The 16,973-nt window shown below is 34.5% G+C and overlaps 2 protein-coding genes across 2 annotated transcripts; both read right to left on the bottom strand.

Annotated features, from left to right (window-relative positions):
• Positions 1-281: 281 nt before the first annotated feature.
• Positions 282-4,229, bottom strand: LOC107408348 (uncharacterized). Its single transcript, XM_016015731.4, has 9 exons — positions 3,923-4,229; positions 3,424-3,626; positions 2,520-2,701; positions 2,159-2,443; positions 2,010-2,068; positions 1,869-1,905; positions 1,670-1,741; positions 1,073-1,397; positions 282-865 (listed from the first exon to the last, which is right to left on the bottom strand). Exons 1-9 carry the CDS (start codon positions 4,065-4,067, stop codon positions 491-493), a joined length of 1,683 nt encoding a protein of 560 aa, XP_015871217.3. The 5' UTR covers positions 4,068-4,229; the 3' UTR covers positions 282-490.
• Positions 4,230-14,282: 10,053 nt separating this feature from the next.
• Positions 14,283-14,888, bottom strand: LOC132803772 (uncharacterized). Its single transcript, XM_060817284.1, has one exon. The coding sequence runs from the start codon at positions 14,886-14,888 to the stop codon at positions 14,283-14,285; it is 606 nt and encodes a 201-aa protein (XP_060673267.1).
• Positions 14,889-16,973: the final 2,085 nt, after the last annotated feature.

Here is a 16,973-nt window from a genome sequence, read left to right as displayed (position 1 = left end):
GATTTTTTAAAAAAAAATAAAAAAATTATTTAAGGTTGGGGAATCGAATTCTGAACTTTTGCCGAAGAAAACCAGTTTCTTGGCAGGATGTTTCCACGAAAACAAAGTTAGAAAGGGTTGGATCTTCTTTTAAGTTTTGTATGATTTATATTAAATAATATAAAAACTCTAAACATGCTACCTTAGAGATTTGTATTAAAACTAAATAATTCAATCATCACATGTGAATAATGCAGCGATGAAACTATTAGAGAGGGTCAATGGTTAGATAAAATACCATATTTTAAATTGGACCAAAATATTGAAACACTTTTGTGAGCCGTGACTAGCAACAATTTATAGACCACATTGTACAAAAGAGAAACTAGACAAACCAAAGAAGGAAAGTCAAGTTTTTCCTACAAGAAAACAAACTATCGTTCAATAACAAAGCATGCAGAAAGCATATATATGTTATGTAAGGAATATAGAAAATGTTTAAGAAGTTTCTTTAATCCTTTTGCCCCTCCAAACCGTGAGAAGACTCGGTCATTAACCGTTTGATTAAGACACGGTGGCGCCGCTCTCTTCCATAAATCACCCAGAAAATCAATGAGAGCATGACTGCAGTAGATACCATCACCAACCCAACGTAGATCCATCTACTGTAATGCCTTAGATTGGGACAATGATCCCGATATATGTCACTGAATGTTTCCCTGGCAAACGTGCAGTCTTCTAGCTCAACAAGGAAAGGAGCATCATTGTGCAAGGCAAGACAAACACTTATTGCAGATGTCATCTGGCCATAGAATGTGGGGTTCAACCGCCCTCTCGTTGTGCATATCCCAGTTGCCGAGACCTGGCAGACATAGCTGCTCCATACCTAAAGAAAAATTACACTTGTTACAACTCTTTGGATATGCTGCAAAAAGAAATCTCCACATGTTTTTGCAACCATGGTCATGGTTTAATAAAGGATGTAAATACCAGGAAATGAATATGTTTAGAAACGAATTGGTGGCATATACTTAATAATTCAACTATATAAATTTTCTGGTGCTTGATTAAGTTTAGGTTGTATTTGATTCACCTGTGCTGCATTGTTCATGTCCACTTCACCAGAAGCACAAGGACGATCTGTTAAGTCAGGATAAAAGGGGTTGCAGAGGATTGGCACCAGGGGGCCAGATTGATTGAAGTAGAAGGGCACAAAGCTTGGGGCAAAATTTATATTAGAGACGTTGGTGATGACCTCATTGACCAAATCGACTAATTCAGAAGTGACTTCCTTGCTCCGCAATAATGTTTCTTGGGCAGTTGCATTATCTACACAGGGCAATATTTCGTCTAACGCAGAATGAGCAGTGGGGTTTAGGACCCATTCGTTCATTGCAACACAAGTATCAGCAGCCACGCTGGTATGCCAATTGGGAGACCGATAGCATTAGCTTTTGAGTGACAAGAGTAGAAGACTGGAACCAAAAATATTCAAATATCGAATTGAGGTTTCAAATAATGACTACTTCAGTATATGAAAAATAGTACAAAGATTTTGCATTTAAGATGTAAACTTGATAAAGTTTTGAATAGTAGCTAGGATGGAAATTTCTATACACAATTAGCCAATTTGCAAGTATAAGGGAGTGGAAAAACATGTGTTATTTGATTATCACATCAGAAAACTTACTTGTGGAGAAGAAGGAATGTGCCACTCAAAATAAATGTTCCAGCGACAAGTAACCATCCAGTGATCACCAGACTGCAAAGATTTTTACAAGTCAATACCATGTGAAAATATCACAACCAAATGCAAAGATAAATGAAACTAATTAGTACCAGAGAACTGTAAAAGGGAATACAGTTTACGGCATATAATTTGCACTCACATGTACACAAGAAACTGCATGCCAAAAATTGAAAATACTGGAGAAAAAAGAAACAGAAAATACTGAGATGAGTAAAAATGAAACACTTAGTTTGGTAAACCAGAACCAAAAACACATTATATGGATATTGAAGGGGCTTACAAAATCCTAGAAATGTCAAGAGAAGCATAATAGCAGCTATAACGATGAGTGCCACTCTCCTGCATAAACATGACACGTTTGAGGATAAGAATAAAAATTCATAAAATGCAAAGAAAAAGCTGATGAAAGCTTTGTAAATTTTCACTTACATAGAATCTAAGAGATCTCGTATATCATCAGAATTCTTCACCGTCGTGTCAGCGAGGGTGCTTGCAGAAGAATTAATCTTTGTTTCTATCTGGTCAATGTCAGTTTGAACATCAGAAGGTAGAAAAACCTTATCTACTCCGATTTGCTTAGCTGAAGCTAAATAATCTGACACATTCCTTAGTCTTCCAACTGTAAAATCTGCCTGGTTTACAATGTACTCCATCGTATCCGTTGTGCTACGGTGAAACTTCTCCTGACCAGCGTACAACACAACACATCCAATGCTGTGAACACAAAACATTGACTGGTTAAGACACAAGTAAACTCAAAAAACCAACACATACATAGAGAGATGCATACACTGCAGCAATGGTAAAGACTACGAGGAGAATAAGAGAAAGAGCATAAGCCATCCGTGAATAGCCATAAGGCTGTGTTGCGCAGCAAAAGTAGCACAGGCAGATGAGAGATAAGCACAAGCCGAAGCCCACAAACCAGACAAAAGCGATGACAAACAATGGGACTGCGGTGAAACCGACAGACTGCAAGCAGAGTTTCAAGAAAAGAACGTAAGAAATGAAAACCAACAAGTTATGGTAAGCATAATTGATATGCTGTAACAGAAGTAAATAATGCATTAGAGAAAAATCAGTTCAATCTATTAAAACCATACAAACTAACTTTAGAAACCCCATAATAGGGATTGAATTGAAACTGCTAAGAAATCATATTACTATATCTACTAAAAAAACAAAAAAAAATCATGATACTATTGGGAAAACGTAACTGTAACAGGAGAAAATATTTAGAAAAGTTCATAACCAGCTTGGAGGGTATCAACCATAATTCATGACCATTAGGTCCAAAGCAGATACTTTGTCATCAAATGTGCTGCTAAACTTAGAAAACTAAAGAATGATTGAGGATCTTTAGATTCCAAAATATACATACTCTGATTTCTTACCATCTCTCCCAAATATTCAGACTGTGAGCTTAAAAAGTCATAAAGTAAGAAAGAAACCAGTACTAATGACCAATTATTTTCCAATTTTTCATATCTACACTGCCTAATTTTACAATTGCCTTTATCACATTAGCTAATATATATATATATATAAAGAAATTGGTAATTTTATGTAAATCTCCCCACCAAAAGTATCATATTCAGGCTAAAGTCAAAAGCCTAGTCCTGGTAAGCATTAAAGAATATGATACAAAACATTAAAAAGATTGGAGATTTTGGATAGAATGTTGGTGAACTTACAGCCCAATAGTGGCGTTCACTGATATTCCAGCCTCCCGTGTACCTTTTAAACCCATTAAGAGGGTCTTTTCTGTTTGTCCTCTCCGCGGCTAACACAAATGATGAAAACTCTACAGGTTCAACAGCAGCAGGTCCCTCCACAACGGACCTTCTTGTCCTCCACCATAAATCCCCTAAATCATGCTTCTTCTCTGTTTCCCACTCTAAAATAAACACCAAAAAAAAAAAAAAAAAAAGGAAAAAAAATTAACAAAAATGAGTAGGAAAATATCAACTTAATAGATTCTTCAAACTTCGTTCTTTACTCCTCCTTTTCCATTCCAAACAGACCCTTTTTTTTTTTTTTTCCATGAATGACTGAAAACACTTTAAACCCACATTAGTAAGCTCATTAATGTATACTTTAGAGATAGAATTCTATTTTGCTTTCATGGATTACATTTGACAGAAGAAACAGAAAAACCCAAGTGAAGAAGATGTTTAGGGGCGATGAAAGAACCTGAAGTGGGTGCTAGAAGTGAGGGTGGAGAGTTAGACTGAGACCGAACATCACCACCATGCGAGAATGCAAGTAAAATGGGAGAAAGAAACAAAAGAAAGGTGATTTGAAGTGAGAATGGCAGGGGCCTACGACATAACATCATCAGAATTCACAGAGAGAGAACCAGAGCGAGCGAGCGAGAGAGAGAGAGAGAGTGTGAAAGATAGAGTGTGTGTTTGTGTGAGAGTGTGAGAGTGTGAGAGAGAGTGAAAGAGCGGTAAGCGAGTAACGGTTGGGAACCGAGAATGGAGGGGTCGGACACCATTGGATCCCAGTGCGCACCGTCTCCTTTTCATGCGTTTATTGCGTTCCTGTAGAATGATTTTACCAAACTACCCTACCAACCTTCATTGGATAATTTAATTATTGTATTTAATATATATATATATATACAGAAAAAAATTTTCAGGACCAGGTGTTAGAAAGAAGAAACATGGGTTAGTTTGGGATTGATTCGAGCATTTCTTAAATGAATTATAGCGTAATTTTGGATCATTAAGTTAGTCTGATAGAAATAGATTTATGCTTAGTATTTTGATAAGTTTGATAGTTATACAACATATTTTGGAATCAGAAAAAAATGATAATTTTAAAATTCTAATTGTTTTATAATCACCACTAAAAAAAAAATATTTATATTATAAACTTGTACTCCAATTAAAACTTTTTTCTGTAAAAACAAACTTACATGTAGAATATAAAATACAAGAACCACCTAAATATAAATAAATTTAATATAAAAATATCAAGATAAATTTAAAACAAAAATTACAAAATAATCACTTATAATTTAAAAAAAAATAATAATAGACTTGCCAATTTTAGTAATTGATAAAATTTATAGCAATTTAACTTTATAGGCTATTAAACGCTTATTTATAACTTTTGAATTTTACAATATTTAAATTTAATTACCAAATACTCAATTTGTTTTTTCTGCAGTACAATTAAATGGCAATACCAAATCACATCTAAAAGTAATTTCCCTTTTCTGCTTTCTATAAAACAAAAGAAAAAAAAGAAAAAAAGAAAAAAAAAGATAAATAGAAACTCTTCTGGTTTATAATTTTGTTAAACTTTCACAACTTAATTGGGTGTCCTACTTTTGATCAAATAAAATAAATTTAGGTATAGATGATTTTATGTTTGGAGGAGTTTTTTTTTTTTTTTTAACAAATGGATTTTAAAAATTTCAATAATTGGTGTCAAAATTTATTTTAAGAAAAAATGAAATTGAACAAGAAAAACTCGGGAGGTTTTTTTTTTTTTTTTTTTTTTTTTGTGGGTAAATAGAAAAGCGTGGAGGGTTGAAAAGGGTGGTTTATTGTCAAAAAGAAAAGGCAGGGTACAATAATACTCGAAATGATGGAAGGGTGATAATTCAAAAAAGCAAAGAGGGTGTGGGTCCCAAAAAACGTGTCGCCTTTTAACGGCTCTCTCCCCAAGAAATTGAAAATCTCGTTTAGTTTACTTGCCTTTCTTCCGGCCCGCCTCCTTTTGTTAGTTTCTTTTTTATATTTGTAAATTAATACTTAATACACAGACTAAATGTTATCGTTATTAGGAAAAACAAATGCACTAGTAGGTTGCAATGCGGTCTGTAAGTGTTATATTTTTATTTTATTTTATTCGAGTTAGCAAGTGTTATATTTTTTTTTTATTTTTTTATTTTTTTTGTTTAAATTTAAATTTATGATAAGGCAGTAATATCATATTTATATAAAAAAAAAATACATTAATAGGTTTAATCTATTGGTAAAATCTGTGAAGTAGAGTAAATACTATCCATTAAATTTTCATCATGCCCCTAGTATGATTTTATATTTTTATTTTATCTTATTCGAGTTAGTAAGTGTTATATTTTTTTTGTATTGTTTTTGTTTAAGTCAAATTTATGATAAGACAGTAATATCGATATTTATTATAAAAAAAAATACATTAATAGGTTTAAGCCATTGCTAAAATCTTTGAAGGTACATTTTTTTTTTAAAAATTATTATAATAAAAAAATATGTAGAATAAATGCTATGCATTAAATTTTCATCATGCCCCTGGTATGATTATGACCCCAAAAAAAAAAAAAACACAAAACGCCCAGAATGATGTTGTTTTCATTTTCTTTCTTTTGATGACATTTTAATGCATTGCCTAAAATCTAATCGTCTAATTTGTACGAGTGCTTCTAGCCGCATAACATTTATTTATTTATTTTTGCTAGCCACACTATATTTTTGATGAACTTTTCATATTATAAACCTACTTAATATAAAAGGGTAATAATTCTCTTAAACTAAATTAAAAATAAATAAATAGAACATAGATCAAACTACGTATATCTGATCCATAGACTGTATTATTTTTTATTTCAATGTATTTACGCTAGATGGATTCAAAATATCCACATTATGTATACCTAGTAACTAGGGCTGGGCAAAACCCGACCCAAACCGACCAACCCGCCCGAACCGAACTATTTGGGTCGGTTTGGGTTGGTTTTTAATTGTTAAACGGGTCGGTTCGGTTACATATGTATTGAACCCGTGGTTTTCGGTTCGGGTTACGGGTGGGTAGAAAATTTACCCAACCCAAACCGAACCGACCCATAATAATCCAAAGGTGAAGGTTTAGTCATGAAATATGCATGAGGTCCAAACTGGCCCAAACCAAAAATACAAAAAATTGGGCTGAAAGTGAAGCTCATCATAAGGCCCAAACCGGTCTAAACCAAAAATAAAAAAATTTGGGCCGAAGCCCATCAGAAAGCCCAACCCGTGAACCCAACCCAAACCGAAAAATATTCATTCGGTTCGGTTCGGTTTGGGTTGAATGTAACGGTCGGTTCGGTTCGGTTTTGTACCCAACCCAAACCGAACCGGTCGGTTCGATTTAAAAAAGATCACAAAACCGAACCGAACCGAACCGAGCCCACCCCTACTAGTAACTTAACATATCATATACACGAAACCAAATCAAAATGTCTACATTATCCATCACTTGCTTCCTCTTCTATAGTAGAAAAAAACTAAAAATAAAAATGCATCTTTAAAATTACTTTATCATTCCATGATTCCACTATTTTGCCAATCCTATCTCTACCTTTTTGAACGCTTATACCTCATCGCCTAATTGCACAACAGCTATTATACATTTACATTATATAATTAAATATAGCCCTGTGCATGATTTGGTTGAAATTTCTAAGTTTTTTCGGTGAGAGTTTGAAATTTCAAAGTTGCAACTTTAATAATTCATGTGTACAGCCAGCATGCAAAGTCACTTTTTCACATTTAGAAACAGTTTCAGTAGAGATGAAGCAAGGATGCTACATTAGCCGGTTAGCAAAGTGTCTAAAAATAACCAGAGATTTTCAAAGAAATTGTAAATATCTCTGAGATAAGAAAAAATAAAAAATAAAAAATAAAAAAAGGCAGAGGCAGTTGTTTCTTTCGTATTTGAAGGTTCGGAGACTACCTCATAAACGCAGCAAAATCCTTTCAACGAGTCGGCGGCCAGATTAAACATGCAGAGCAGGAATTGAAAGATATGAATCGGCTTGGAGTTGTTTCGATATGGGAGATGGGTAGCTTGGGAAAGACAAATGCAAAAGAGGTACACCTTAATGGTGAAATTAGGAGTCATTTTGGTTATTTTGCTTGGGCTTATATGTCTCAGAAATGCAAAGAAATTGGCGTTTGGAAAGAGATTTTAATTGACCTTACTTCTCATATAGCAGGGGAAAAACAAAGAATCTCAAACATGATCAGGAAAAGTTGAATAGCAAAAGCAGCTTTATGAGTATCCCAACTATTAATCGCAACTCGCAGTGTAGACGTAGCTCTGCGGTCAGATAAAAATGGTGTCCTTCATGAACCAAGATGTCTCGATGAAAAAGAAAGTTAGGAGTTCTGCAGAAGATGCCACCTGTTGGAACGATGGACAGAGGTAATATATCAGTTTAACTTTTCTTTTTCTAGTCTTTTATGATTATATTTTACTTTTTTTTTTTTTTTTTTTTTTAGTTTTTATTTTTGGCTTGGGTGAGAGTATCTTTTTGAAACTTACATCAGAATAGTCTTAGATGGTATTTGGTTGGTGGTATCAAAGTAATTAGAATTGATCATTCCACTCCTCATTCCTTTTTTTTTTTTTTTTTTTTTTAGGGTTGGGAAAAAGAATGCATTAAGAATTAAAAAGTAACAAACTGGCACGGTCTGCAGGTTCCATCCAGGGGCTAAATTGCCCTTCGCTACCTTATTACAATTTCTAGGTACACAAAGAAAAGAACAATGTAAAAACTGTTGGGTAAACAAACAATCAGCCATGGCTATAGAGATTCTTTCATGGAATTGTAGGGGTTTGGATTTTTCAGCAGTTATTAATGTCCTAAAAAATCTTACTAAAAAGCAAAACTCATCATGTGTTTTTCTTTGTGAAACGAAAGGAAACATGAAAAGACTGGAACAAGTCAGCAGAAACTTGGGGTACTACAATGTAGGACCGTTGAGGCAAAAGGGAAAGCTGGAGGCCTATGTCTAATGTGGTCTGATGATACAAACCTCCTTGTTTCCTGGAAGTCTGATCGTGTCATTTATGGTAATGTTATTGGAGAAGAGGGGATACCTATTTGGAGCTTCCTAGCATGCCATGGCGCTCTTTATTATGGTGAAAAAAAAGCATTTTGAAACCACATCACCAGCACAATCAGTAACCTGAATAAACCATGAATGCTGTTTGAAGACTTTAATCAAATTGTTGATAGTTCAGAGAAATTTGGAGGATGTCAAATATGGAAAATGAAGTTTTCCTAAAACAATTTTTAGAGGATGTGGTTAGAATTGATTTGGGCTTTGTTGTAGGACGTTTTACGTGGGTTAAAATACAAGGAGGACAAACACTTATTAGAGAAAGATTGGATAAAGTTGTGGTGGACAAAGATTGGCTGGAGGGTAATCCGCATGCAGTGGTAGAGCATTTTTAATTCAAAGAATTAGACCATTGCCCTATTTTAATTTGAACAGAAAAGGAAAACAAGAATACGAGAAGATTGTTTAGATTTCTAAAGGCATGGACTTCGGATAAGTCAAGCTCCTATGTTGAGGAGAAAGCTTGGAATACTGATTAGCACCACAGTACGAACAGTTACAAGCTAAAAGGAAGCCTGGTGGAAATGTTTAAAGCCTTGAGAATATGGAATAAGATTGTGTTTGGGTTTGCTAACAAGCAAGAGTTGGAGCATGGATTGAGGTACATTCAGCAATAAGATGAGAGGAATCTAGAAAAGGAGAGTGAGATTTTGGATAGGATGAGACTATACTGAACCAGATGGGAATTAATTCTTAGACAAAAGTCAAGAGAGATTTGGCTGAAAGAGAGAGATAGGAATACAAAATTTTTCCATTCCAGCTTGCTTATTAGGAGAAGAAGAAACTTAATTCAGGCCATTAAGGAAGACTAGAATTGGATATACGGAATCGATCAAATCAGCCATTACTTTACTCGGCACTTCCAAGCTAGATGCATGGGGTGTTTCATCGGAAGTCAGACAGCTAATCGGTAGCTACGTCAGTTAAGTGGAATTCTCTCTTTTGCTAAATGGAAGTTTATGTGATTCTTTTAGCCCCAAAAAAGGCTTCCACCAAGATGACCCATTATCCCCATTGCTATTCATTCTTTGCTTTGAGTCTTTCTCAAGACTTATTCTAAAAGAAGAGGAACAAGGAAGATTACATGGGATCAAGATTGCCCGAAATGCCCCAGCTGTGTCTCAATTAATGTATGCAGATGATCTACTCATTATGTGCCATACTGATCCCCAAGAAGCTGCCATGGTCAATGAATGTTTTAATAAATACTGTAGTTTGTCGAGACAACAAGCAAATGTAGAAAAATCAAATATCCTGTTCTCCAAATTCACCATTTGAAATGATAGGAAGACTACTAAAGATATTATAGGTTTCAAGGACATGGGACCAAAGGCGATTTACGTCGGAAATTCTTTAGTTTTTGGAAGAAACAAAACAAAAGAATTTCATAATTTGAAGGAAAGGATAAAAAATAGATTGGAAGGATGGAACAAACATCTTTTATCCAAATCGGGCAAGGCTACCTTGATCAAATCTATAATCCAAGCCATGCCTACATATTCAATGGCCAACTTCCAATTACCAACTTATCTTTATGAAGAATTAAATGGTTTGGTTTGCAAGTTCTGGTGGGAGACTAAGCCAAATGCCACAGGTTCTCTTGCTTTAAAAGCTTGGAAAGATATATGCAAACCCAAGGAGTTGGGTGACCTTGGTTTTAGGAAGTTGAAAGACATGAACTTGGCCATGCTAGCCAAATTAGGTTGGAAATTGGCTAGTGGAGAAGAGTGCTTATGGACAAGGATGATGAAAGCTAAGCATCTCCAAAATGAAACCTTTTTTGGTTGTAAATTGAAAAAATGGGCTTCTTAGAGATGGAATGGGATTCTAAAGTCTAGAAGTATTTTATGAACAGGTACCTGCTTTCGAATTGGAGACGGCTCATCTATATACTTATGGAAGAACCCTTGGTTGCTGGGACTCCTCAATAAATGCCTTGTAGCAAAAGAGGATCTAGTTAATCCTTTGTGGAGAAAGGTTTATGAAAATTGGGAGGTTAGTAAACGTGCATGGAAAACTAAAGAAAATAGGAAACTATGTGATGTAGAATCAGCAAAAGCCATTCTGAACTTGGAGTGACTCCATATCTAGTACAGGGACAAACTCATTTGGCTAGGAAATAAAGAAGGAAAATTTTCAGTTAAAAGCTACTACGAGTTATTAGTCAAAAACTCTCGAGTAAGAAATGGAAATGGGGTGTGGATGAAGCTGTGGAAACTGAAAATTCATGATCGTTTGAAATTGTTCATTTGGCAGGTCTTAGCCAATGTTATCCCTACCTACGAGTTGCTATCCAACAGATTTGGAAAAGGGGATTGCAATTGTGTAAGGTGTGGCTGAAGAAGAAACGACTTTACATATTTTCAAGGAATGTCAAAGTACGAGAAGATTAGCTTCTGCTAGCAAATGGGGATGCAAACTTGACTACTGGACGGTGTCGAATATTGACGAATTAATGGATTTCTGCATCAATCCTAAAATTGAGGTTTGCTTCCATAATTTGAATAGCAGAGAGATAATAATCATTTCGTCTTTATTGATGTATTTTGCATGGAAATGCATGAATGAGAATTTATTTTCGGGTCCTGGGTCTCCCCATGAGGAAGTTAGCCATTTCACATAGTGGAGGAATTTATGGCAAACTCTGAAGTCATAAACGATGCAGTTCCTAATCCTAAGGAATTCTGGAAGCCATCCCCTAAAGGGTGGTGGAAAATCAATATGGATGCTGCATTTTCCAATGGATAGGCTAGCCTAGCTTTTGTAGTCAGGAATTGGAGAGGAGAGTTATTCTTTCTAGCCTCAAAGTGCATCAATTGTGCTTCTCTGTTGGAAGTAGAACTAGAGTTGTATTATGGGTGGCGAATGAAGTAGTTGAATGGAAATGGGACAACCTCGAATGGTCCTCAGATTCAGCTTTGATGGTTGAGAACATCATAAGCCTTGGAGACCCTGCAGGATGGGAAACCGGATATGACTATATTCTTCTTTGTTCTTTGTCTTCCTTAAATAGCTAGAAAATATGTTGGAACTCTAGGGAGGTCAATGGGCAAGCAGACTGTGTGGCCAAGAAAGTGTTGAATGAAGAGTTATGTTTTGAGCTTGAGTGCATTTGTTTTGAGTCCCTCCCAAGTTATTTATATCCTAATTTTGGACTGATTAAGCGATTAATAAGATAAGAGTTAGTGTAAAAAACATAGATCCAAAATTTTTGAGATAGATCACCATAAGAAAGCAGAGTTAATCTAGTTTCACAAATACACCGATGATGGTGTTCAGAATATTTGTTTTGTTGTGGAGTATGCGAGTTAAGAAGTGATTAATACCATGATTATGGAAGAAAGATTTAAGTTTAAAAATTCCTCTCGATTGTTAGAGCTAAATGAAATAATAGGTAGTTGAAAAAAATTTTCAACAATTCGTTTAAAATTTATAAAAGTAAAGGCAACATCAAATTTAGATTTTAAGGGAAAAACGAAATATATTTAGAAAAATAATCTACAAAAATAACACAATATTTAAAACCATCGTCAGATGAAACATAAGTAGGTTCCCATACATAAGAGTAAATAAGCTGTAAAACCTGAGAGCTAGATAAAGAAGAAAATCTAAAAGGTAATCTGTGGGGTTTATTACACCTACAGGCAGTGATGAAAATATCGGTATCGATGTAAATATCGAAGGTATAATTTTATAGAAATATCGACGGAAATATCGATATCGATGGAAATGTCGATAAAATTAAATAATAATAAAATAGTCTATAAATATTAAAATTTATTATAAATAAAAATCATTATTTGTTTAACATCTAATAAATATTTTAAATTATACTGTATACATATTTAATTATAAATCATTAATTTATACTATTATGATGATTTACATAATTAAAAACTTCACTCATAATCTAGATCTATTAGGTTAAAAGTTTATTTAAATATCTATTTTTCATAAAAAATAAGTTTAATTGGCTATGTATAAATAAATATAAATTTATTATTATTTTTGGTATACGTTGTGTTACTTTTATAAGCATGTAAAATAAAAAAAATTATATTTTTAAACAACTAGAAAGAGAAATAATGCAAAATAAGAGTTTTGAATTAAAATTAAATGAATGGCAAAATAAACATAAAAAAAAGGTGAAATTATTCTTTTTTGGAAAAAGTTAAAAGGCACACATGTCAATTGTATCAAAAGCAAACCAAAGCCCGGAGTCCACGAAAAAGAAAAAAAGAAAAAAAAAAAAAGGCTTTGCTATAAACACAGAGCAGCCCTATAGAAAACCCTGATGACAGCACTCCATTTTTTTTTTTTTTTTCCTGATTTCTTTCTCTTTCCTTTTTTTTTTTTTTTTTTTCTTTGGGTCCTCCTGAAAATCAATGGCTTTTCCCCTTTTCTTTTATTTTTCTTCTTCTTCTTCTTCTGGGACTTTCCTACTTTTTCAGAGTGATATAAAGAGGAAGAGAGAGTGATCAAGAGAGGAGTCGTATCTCTATAGCTTGCGAGCGACGGAGAGAGCCGAAAAGGCTAATGAGAGAAGGAGGACCCATAAGGTAAATATGGCTGATTTTGCTGACATTTCTTCCCACCCCTATTGATGTCGCCACCCGTCGAAATTCAACATTATTGCCAATATTTCGCTGAAGTCGTCGATATGTTCTTCCCTGCCTATAGGAGTCACAATGAAACTTATTCACAGAGGACACAGGAAAAAAATATTTGAAAATAATTAGATGAAGGATGTTGTTAGACGGGTGTCCAAGTTGTTGATGCCAATCTTGGATGATCGTTTAACAGCAGAAAATACAATGGGATGGGGAAAGTGTTGGAAGCATGAGTCGGCCACTCATATATAAAACCCTTAAGAGGTCCCTGAAGTAGCACCATGCCTGTCCTTAGGTCCTTCATAAGAAAATCAGTTGGTAAAAATTCTACAAAAAGATTATTTAACTTACAGAGTTGAGAAACTGATAGCAAGTTACATTTCATCTTTGGTATACAAAGAACATTTGTTAACAAAAAGGAATTTAACGGAGAGGAGAGTGTAGTAGTACCGGTATGGGCGATAGGGCGCTTATGACCGTTACCTACTGCAATTTTATCGGTCCCATCATATTTAGAATGCATGGATAAATTTTGGAGGTTAGTGGAAATGTGATAAGAGGCACCCGAATCCAAGAGCTAGGAAACGTTGTTAGATTGATTTGAGGGAGGAGGTCCAAGAATAGAATCAATACAGTAGGCTTATGGAGGTGATGTTGCTCTAGGAAATGAAGCTTGCTGTTGAGGAGTGTAAGTCCATTGTTGGCGCAATAAGTGCATAAACGAGCGTAATGACGTTGGACAGAACAGAGTTAGCACCAGCCTTTGTAAGGCATGGAGGAGTGAAACAAATGAGTAGCTTGATTTGTCTAACCAGCAGTGGAGAAAGGAGGTTTACGAGAAGACTAGGCAGTAGAACCACTATTACAAAACGATTGAGTTCGTGTCGTGCTATTCATTGATGAGAACCCGTTGGCTGTATTTACTATCATGGTGAAGTCTTAAGATTCATGTTCCATTCCGTTTCCTATAATTATCATATTCCATCAGCTTTTCATACAGTTCTGCGAATGAAATAGAAGTATCATGTATCCGAAAAGCAGCCGATATAGTTTCAAAATCATTGATCAAATCATTGACGATACACAGAGTAAGATCATTATTGCTAACAGGATACACAGAGTAAGATCATTATTGCTAACAGGATTATCGATAAAGGAGAGTTCATTGGCATAAGCTTTAACATCTTGTAAATATTCCATAATTGGATGTGAGCCTTGAGAACGAATGAGTCTTTCACAAAGCCGCATTAATCTCAGGTGAGATGGTTTGGTAAAGGTGAGAGCTGGTTTTTGCCATGCTTCTCTAGAGGTTTCTGCATCGGAGACAAAATGGACTTCCAATGATAAAGATGCTAGAATGGCATTGAGGAGAAGAGAATCCTGACGAACCCAGTAAATAAAGTCAGGATTTGGAGAGTTTGCAGAGTCAAATAGAACAGGTGATGGGCAAGGTAATGCACCATCAATAAAGCCATATAAATTGTTTCGTATTAATAAGGCATCAAATTGCCTTTTCCAAGAAAAGTAGGTGGTTTCTGTTAGCTTAATTGACACTTCAGTTGCAACACTGATGACAACAAGATTTTTGATGGCAAGAGTAGGTATGGTACTGATAGTGAGTGGATTTGCAGCAGATGTTTCTTTTGATGTGGGTGTTGAAACGATAGACATGATGTAGATGGGGAAAAAAAAAAGAAAAAGAAAAGAAAAGAACTTGTTTGAGTAATATTATGCTCTAATACCATAAATAGATGGTAGAAGACCTTTGGAATAACTCTAGTTTCTTTTTTAAGAGTACAAACACATATACACAGAGGGTACAACAGAGATGTGAATGGAATAACCTCTAGTTATACAACAGTTCACGTAAACATGATAAAGATGACTACACAATAGTTAAGATAGCAACCAATAGATAATGACAAGAAGCTAACCAATATTACACAGTGTTATTACATTCTTGCCATGATAACAACTATGGCTTCCAATGTAATAGTGGCTCAGAGGGGTAAACATGGAGAAACCAGCCCCATTGGCCATTTTGAATCTATGAATGGTATCGTTGTCTCTAGCGTATGTTAAAGTGCCAACCATAGCATTGTAAATCATGCAAAGCGTAGAGATTCCATTGCCATACCTTTCCTTGACGTTATGCACAAACTTTTTCATATTCACATCCTTACTCTCTGCTTTTTTAAATTGGAAAGCCGCAGCTACCCTGTCTTTGTGCGTTGTAACTTTCTTTTCAGGGTAAATTAATCTCACCATCGCATCGGTCTCTGGGTTTCCGAACACGTTGTATGCCATAGCCAGTGATGGTGTATTGTGATTCAATACTTCTCTAGTATGAAAGGTCTTTTAGGTGTTGATACGCGGCCCCCACTGGTCCCTCAAGCAAAACCTATATATATATATATATTGAATGTTCTATATATATATATATATATAAAGAGCAAGAATTTGTTGGGATCATCTTGGGATCAGATAATGATCCGTTAGTAACATATGTATAAAGAGCAAGAATTTGTTTAAAGAGCAAGAATTTGTTGGGATCGGGTCCAGAATATCAGCTAGTGCATAATTAGGGATAGAGACAAGATTTTGAGGGTAAATTTTCAAAAATTATAAAAACTATGCACGTGATCATTATTCAATTCTAATCATGTACCAACAATTGCATAACACCCTTATAATTATGTTGAAAAATAATAAATAAGGTTTATTGCATTTTAGTATTTTAAACTTTTGTAGTTTTTACAATTTAGGTCATTGATTTTTAAAATTGCATATGATTTAAGCCCCCAATCTTCAATTTATTGTAAATTGGACCATACTCGACTTTTGACTAACATGGTTTAAAGGCCATCTGAAATATGGTGCATATCACATGATTGGTATTAAAAAAACATTAAATGCTAAATTAGAAATACTAAAGTGAAAAATTCTAAAATTAAAAGGTATTTAAATGCATGCATTTAATATCTTTTTGTTTTAAAATTTTACATTTTAATATATTTTTATTTTTTTAAAATTACATTTTGATATCTTCCGTGTAACTTAGAATATAGGATGATTGTTAGTAACCCATTAGTGAAAAGTTAAACATGATCCGATAACATAATATTTTAAATTTTAAAAGTTAAGGGTTTAAATTAAAAATCATTAAATTGAAAGGGTATTAAAATATAATAATCGCTAAGAAATACTAATATAACTTATTTTATGAGAAAAAAAACTATATAACTTAATTTACCAAAAGAAATGCTGAATGGTAGTACAAATATTTCAAGTGTTTTTTCTTAATTGAATATAACCCTTAAAATATTCCTCTATAGTGGCTCCATACTTATTTTAGTTTTCATCTTTCATTCTCTACATACCCGCAAACACTACCTCCGTCTCTAACATCGCCAACTCCTTTTACATAAAATCGTATAAGAAATCGTGCAAATACATCATCACCACCGGATTAGAAATTTTTCTTGATTATTTTCTTCGGCCACAAATGGATAGCCCCTATAGCGCATGATCTCTCTAAGGATATTCGGCTTGAAGGGACCGGTGAAGGGTAGAGTGGACAAACGATGCTATGTGGATCGAGTCCATGAGGGGTCAGACTCCACCTCGAAGATAAAAATCAAGACACTATTTAAAAACTAGTACCTTGCAATGTTACCGGTGGAGCTCAAATGCAGCAATTAGGCCACCAAAACCGATAGTGATCACTGCCACATGTCCTCGAGATAAAAAATTAGA

Source organism: Ziziphus jujuba, chromosome 5 (assembly GCF_031755915.1).
Source record: "Ziziphus jujuba cultivar Dongzao chromosome 5, ASM3175591v1".
Classification (NCBI taxonomy): Eukaryota; Viridiplantae; Streptophyta; class Magnoliopsida; order Rosales; family Rhamnaceae; genus Ziziphus; species Ziziphus jujuba.
Note: the sequence above shows the minus strand (reverse complement) of the source record. Positions and strands in the feature narration are given on the sequence as shown.

Bases quoted from the DNA above. Each gene is read 5' to 3' on its own strand.
- LOC107408348 (XM_016015731.4), bottom strand. From the start codon at position 4,067: ATGATGTTATGTCGTAGGCCCCTGCCATTCTCACTTCAAATCACCTTT. The intron at 1,906-2,009 runs GTAAGCCCCTTC...TTTTTTCTCCAG, and splicing joins CTTGACATTTCTAGGATTTT to TATTTTCAATTTTTGGCATG. The intron at 1,398-1,669 runs GTAAGTTTTCTG...TTGGCATACCAG, and splicing joins ACATTCCTTCTTCTCCACAA to CGTGGCTGCTGATACTTGTG.
- LOC132803772 (XM_060817284.1), bottom strand. From the start codon at position 14,888: ATGTCTATCGTTTCAACACCCACATCAAAAGAAACATCTGCTGCAAAT.